The sequence below is a fragment of the Sinocyclocheilus grahami genome, unplaced genomic scaffold (genome assembly GCF_001515645.1).
Source record: "Sinocyclocheilus grahami isolate Dianchi unplaced genomic scaffold, SAMN03320097.WGS_v1.1 scaffold126.1, whole genome shotgun sequence".
In the NCBI taxonomy this organism is placed as follows: Eukaryota; Metazoa; Chordata; class Actinopteri; order Cypriniformes; family Cyprinidae; genus Sinocyclocheilus; species Sinocyclocheilus grahami.
This window is the reverse complement of record NW_015505305.1, coordinates 283,316-289,676: the sequence shown is the minus strand read 5'-3', so window position 1 is coordinate 289,676 and position 6,361 is coordinate 283,316. Positions and strand designations below refer to the sequence as shown.

Here is a 6,361-nt window from a genome sequence, read left to right as displayed (position 1 = left end):
AGCAAAGGGTCTGAATATTTAGGACCATGTGATATTTCAGTTTTTCTTTTTTAATAAATCTGCAAAAATGTCAACAATTCTGTGTTTTTCTGTCAATATGGGGTGCTGTGTGTACATTAATGAGGAAAAAAAATTTACTTAAATGATTTTAGCAAATGGCTGCAATATAACAAAGAGTGAAAAATTTAAGGGGGTCTGAATACTTTCCGTACCCACTGTATATATATATACTGTATATATATATACATTTTTCCAGGTTGATACATCTCACCAGTTTGATAAATTTTTGTACATTCTGACATGAACATTATAGCATTCCCACTCCTGTAACATGTGACTGAGCACATAATATGTTATACAAAGACAAATGTTGTTAAACCAATTGTTTGTTCATTTGAACAAATATTTTCATGTGCAAATAGTAAATAGTTTCCTGCTAGACAAGTGTTTCCTGTTATACCCTAACAAGAAATGAATCAAGTCCAGGGGCCGTATTCACAAAACATTTTCAGGCTAAAATTAGCTCCTAACTTGTCGATTTTGGAGAAAAGCAGCAATTACCAGGGTTCATGCGCTTTAAGGTTCTATGGTTTTAGGGTCTAAGCCAACCCAACTGACACTAAAACGCATCCATGATGGAGAATCATGGATTCTCAGACACACACACAGAATGTAATAGATAAATTGTATTAATACTTACACACACACACATTTTGTTGCAGATATAGATATTTGAAATAAATGGTAGGCAAAAAAATAATCTTCCTGCAAGTCATCTCTTTTTAACAATTCATATATAATTTTCAGGTATCACTGAAATCTTAATGTGGCATAATTGTAAAAACTGATATGTCTGTAAAAATGAAGTGGTAAACTTTGACTAAATGTGATTTTTAAATGTAATAATGATTTTATGGTGTCTAAATATAAATCCAAAAGTAAAACCTGAGAAACGAAGAATATTAGTGAGTAGAATAAGACTATTAGTGGTTCTCTTCTGCCTAGTGGTGATCTGTAGTGATTATAAATGCAATTTCAAATGGAAATTTACAATAGAAGTATAGTGTTTTTAACCTTTATAATTATTATAGTGCCATTATTTTGACCAGTCTCCATAAAATTTTGCAGGCTTCTTTAGAATCAGAGTTTGAAGGTATGAAAGCGTTTTCTTTTAGAATTTATAGGATTTGGGCAAGACCATATTTTTTAAATGGCCCTGTTATAGCTGTCCAAATTGCAAAGGTTAAACTTTTTTTTTTTTTTTTTTCTTTTTTCTTATATAATTATTGACTTGGAGAGTCCAGAAAATTGAGCTGCACTGATTTTATTGATGCTATTTTATTGAGCTAAAAACCTAGGATTAGTTCGCAAAAGTGAGTTTTTAAATAATCTCAAATATATAAAGAACAATTTGATTGACACTTTTTTTTTTTTTTTTTTTTCTTTTTTCTTATATAATTATTGACTTGGAGAGTCCAGAAAATTGAGCTGCACTGATTTTATTGATGCTATTTTATTGAGCTAAAAACCTAGGATTAGTTCGCAAAAGTGAGTTTTTAAATAATCTCAAATATATAAAGAACAATTTGATTGACAGGAGTGGTCCTAGAGGCAGAGTTGTTCAGAATGAAGAGCTCAATCATATGATATGAGGATATAGTGTGTGCGTGAATCTATGAACATTTTCTGCAATATGAGGTTATTTACCATAGAAATGTAGTGTTTTGTTAGTTTTGAGCCAAGGATTCCAAAGATATAAGACGCTTGAGCCTGTGACGGTTTAGGAGTTATGAGCAATTTCGTACTTCTGATTGTTGTAGCGACCCCGTCAGGCCAATCAGTTTTATGTAGAGAATGTTGATCCTTGGCCACTCTAACAATTACAATATGGTTTCTGCACTACGTGCTTGAACCCTTAATAATGGACGTGTCAGTCCTAATTTTAGAGGACTCAAGAGGACTCCTAAGTCACTAATACCAAATCACAAACCATCCTAAAATGGCAATCCACTTCAGAACGTAAACATTTTCGAAACATTTTCCATTTAATTTAATTATGTTCTCCTTTTCATGTACAAATTGGGCAAGAAGTAACAACTGTTCTTGAGTCCAGTTTGGTTTTCTTTCACATTTGCACGTCTTACTATCAGCCATAATTATTCTAAGCTGTTAATTATAAGGCTGCTTATATGTATATCCACTAATTGTTTACAAGATGCTGACATGCAGGAGGCTGGCAATTACTGAACATATACATGTTTAATCAGTGACACTTGGTCTACATTTAAAAAAAAAAAAAATTTATATGGCAACATGATACCTCAATCTACAATATTTCTGTGATTAAATCACTGACAGAGACCCAACCCCTATCATCCAATCACTGTGGTCATATTTATTAAGCTTGTTGACATCATACATAGCAACGAGGTCAACTCCGCCCTTTCTCTTAGCTTAATTGCTTCCCATTCTTGGTAAAAGTTGGTCTCTGCAGCTTTGTAAATGGGGTTTAAGAGGAAACTCTTACCTCTAAACATTTGCTCCTATTTAGAAGAACTCTTAGTGGTGAGAGAATTTTTTTGGTGAATACAGCCCTAATTTGCTGCCTGTGGGCTGCCCATAGCAACCATATTTTTCATTTAAACTGCTTACGAAAAAGAACTATGTATAATGCCAATTAAGGGGTTACAAATTTAACTAGACAATAAACTCAACTGCTTGAGTGGGCGGCACTAAAGTGTATGCGTGCATGTCTAAATATTGCTCTGCAATGTGTGTAGATATTGATGCCTCATGTTGCCTTAATTATATTCCCCTCAATTGCACCATTTGTTTAGAGTGCTTTGAGTGGATTGATATAAACATTGTATGTTTCTGTGTCTACAGAACAAACCTCCTCCACCAAAGGCAAATTCTCCCGCTGTATCCACAGTGTCTTCTCGTCTACCTCAGCGCTCAGCATATGGGCAGAGTGCTGGCACAGGTATGGACTTGTTTTAATCAATTATTTCCCTCTTTAATCAATTATTTCCTCCTTGTTATTTTATCAAGAATCACCTTTGTGAAACTTGACACAACCAGAGCTGTCAAACTTACAGGATTGCTCCTGTGTTCGGCCACTTTAGTGAGCAAAAAAAGATATGTTTTTATTGCTTCAAATCCAGCTTGTATTATTTTGAATAATTTTATATTACGTATTAATTTTTTTCAATTAGCTTTTATTTTTTTATTTTCAGTTTGCATTTTAATTTTAAGTTTTAGAAATGTTGTTTTGTGCTTTTGTCAGTTTTATGGTGTTTCACTTAAATCACTTTTACTTCAATGGCTATAACTTTTGGAAATAATGAGATATTGTAACCATATGTTGCACAGATGTGTATGGGCTCAATCTTAAGTCTGAAGTCCTTAAAAAATTGGTGTTTGGCCACTTGGTGGCGCTATATAAGGAAAATAGACAGTATAGAAATTTATTCTTTTTTTTGTTGTTGTTTAAATAAAATTTTTTATTTTAGCTTTATTTCAGTTACATGGAACATGATCTTTACTTAAAGGGATAGTTCACCCAAAAATGAAAATTTTATGTTTATCTACTTACCCCCAGGGCATCCAAGATGTAGGTGACTTTGTTTCTTCAGTAGAACACAAACAAAGATTTTTAAGTCCAACCGTTGGAGTCCATCAGTCTTATAATGCATGGCAATGGTAACAAAATATATGAGTGTAAAAAAAACATGTCTTGATGATCCCCAAGACTTTTGGGAAAATACTCTGTGGACTGACGAGACAAAAGTTGAAATTTTTTGAAGGTGAGTGTCCCATTACGTCTGGCGTTAAAGTAACACTGCATTTCAGGAAAAGAACATCATACCAACTGTAAAAAATGGTGGTGGTAGTGTGATGGTCTGGGGCTGTTTTGCTGCTTCAGGACCTGGATAAAAAGGCGGTTCATGCTCGGAAACCCTCCAATGTGGCTGAATTACAACAATTCTGCATAGATGAGTGGACCAAAATTCCTCCACAGCGCTGTAACAGACTCATTGCAAGTTATCGCAAACGCTTGATTGCAAGTTATCGCAAACGCTTGATTGCAGTTGTTGCTGCTAAGGGTGGCCCAATCAGTTATTAGGTTTAGGGGGCAAACACTTTTTCACACAGAGCCATGTCGTTTTGGATTTTGTTTTCCCTTAATAATAAAAACCTTCATTTAAAAACTGCATGTTGTGTTCACTTGTTATCTTTTACTAATATTTAAATTAGTTTGATGATCTGAAACATTAAAGTGGGACAAACATGCAAAGAAATAAGAAATCAGGAAGGGGGCCAACACTTTTTCACACCACTGTATATTCAGATATTTTTGGCCCTGTTCCTCACACAAAGCAAAGACTTCGAGAACATAGTGTCACTGGTGGTGGTTGAGGAGAGACCCCCCCCATATGATTGTAAAGTGCTTTGGGTGTACAACAGTACACAATAAAGCGCTATATAAATGCATCATTCATTCATTCATAGTGTAGAAATTGTATTTTATTATTCATATTAAAATAAGGACATTAAAAAAAGGCTCTGTCAATGGTTCGAAAAGCTCTTTCCCCTCTCCCTCCACAGGTATTCCTAGCAGCAGAACCTCATCCACTGGCTCAGTGAAGAGCATATCATCAGGATACTCTTCATTAAGGAACTCCTCCTCTGGCTTGGCCAGCCCTCCCTCCGAGTAAGATACCAGCTCACTAACCAGTCCTGATATTTGACATTTTCTTCAGGCTTTTAAGATCATCATTATGTTTGTGTTTGCAGAGGGAATATGAAACCCAAGGGCATGGTTTCACAAAGCTCGCTGAGAAATTCACCTTCTGGAATAGGGATGAACAAGAAGAAGGTCCAAAATGCAGACAGCTGTATTTCAAGGTATGAAGTTGCAAGTATTGGTGTACAACACTGCTGTACTGTTAATTGTGAGTGACTTCTTGGGACTTGTGGTGATGAATGCAAATGAAATTGACTGGGAGAGATCCATCAACTGCTCCTATTCAATCCTTTTTTTCAGTCTTTTCTAATTCACAACATCAGTTACAAAAGGTCTTTTAGTCAGTTGTCAGTGTTTTTAGGCCAGTTTTTTTTTTCTAACCTAACCTCTGTGTTACAGTAATGTTATAAATAGTCCACATTGGCTCATTCACATCTTGATCTTATTTTGTTAGGAATAATGTGAAAAGTGAAAATGAAATACATTTTTCCACAACGGGCACCAAGTTTTGCCATGAGTGTGGGACCAAGTACCCTGTGGACTGGGCCAAGTTCTGCTGTGAGTGTGGAGTGAAACGAATGTGCATTTAATAAGTACACATAATAGTAAGACTGACTCACTGTTGCCTAAAAAAACTGAGTATTCCTTTCCAACCCAAGAACTAGTGTACTTGGCAAATCCTTGTGCTGTACAAATATTTCACTTGCAATCTGCTTTTGTTTCTATAGAATGAATTCAATCTCAACCTTCTGCTGTTTTTTTTTGGTAATATTAAAGTGCAATATGATTGGTTACTGCTACAAAAGTAGTAGTATTATCACCGTTATAGTTATGATTCAAATATTGATATGTTAAATTGATCTAGGCTTTAAAATGGGACCATATCACACACAAAATGCAACTATTCTAATGTTAACAGGTCATCTTATTGTAGTGTCATTTTGAGGGAATTCAAATGCTATCGTTGTTTTACTTCAAATATATATTTATTTTTTTGTAATTTTTTTTTAAATGCATTGACAACAGTTCTTTCACTGAGCAATCTGCTTTTGTATTTCACTTTTTTATATGTTCTTTATTATTTTGTGTGTTTTTAACAGTATTGAACATGAAATGACTTGTAGAAAACGTTGTTGTATATTTATTTATATATCTGTTCAACCTTGGTTGATCTAGTCGAGAGGTCGGGAACCTATGGCTCGCGAGCCACACCTAGCTCTTTGACAAAAATCATGTGGCTCGCCAGATCTCTCACCCTTTACTAACAAATGATCTATTACACAAATTAGACATCACTAGAGATCAGCAATTCCTTTGTTGTAGAGCCAACATAAGCTCTACATATACATGTAAAATAATAATAAATTTTCTGTACCGGCCAAAGTGCGTGTTCAGTGCGCGTTCAGAACTGTTCGCGTGAGTCACGAGCAAACCATTGACGTTTTTATGGTAACGTACAGCTCCTGCACTCAGATTCGTAGCTTTGTGGTAATAGCGAAAAGAAAGATTTTTTTGAACAGCAGAAAACATTATTTTTCACTCACTCAGTCTCTCATACACACACGCGCGCACAGAGAGAGAGAGCTCTGAACTCTGAAGATAATTCATCCATCA

General features: G+C 35.0%; 1 protein-coding gene across 1 annotated transcript in view; it reads left to right on the top strand.

Moving 5' to 3' along the window:
- Positions 1-5,914, top strand: part of LOC107590287 (zinc finger C2HC domain-containing protein 1A-like) — a 33,667-nt gene extending 27,753 nt beyond the window's left edge. The window contains exons 6-9 of the mRNA XM_016278998.1: positions 2,887-2,983; positions 4,609-4,714; positions 4,798-4,908; positions 5,202-5,914. Coding sequence (XP_016134484.1) covers positions 2,887-2,983; positions 4,609-4,714; positions 4,798-4,908; positions 5,202-5,337 — 450 coding nt within the window. The 3' untranslated portion in view covers positions 5,338-5,914. The remainder of the gene's footprint in view (positions 1-2,886; positions 2,984-4,608; positions 4,715-4,797; positions 4,909-5,201) is intronic.
- Positions 5,915-6,361: the final 447 nt, after the last annotated feature.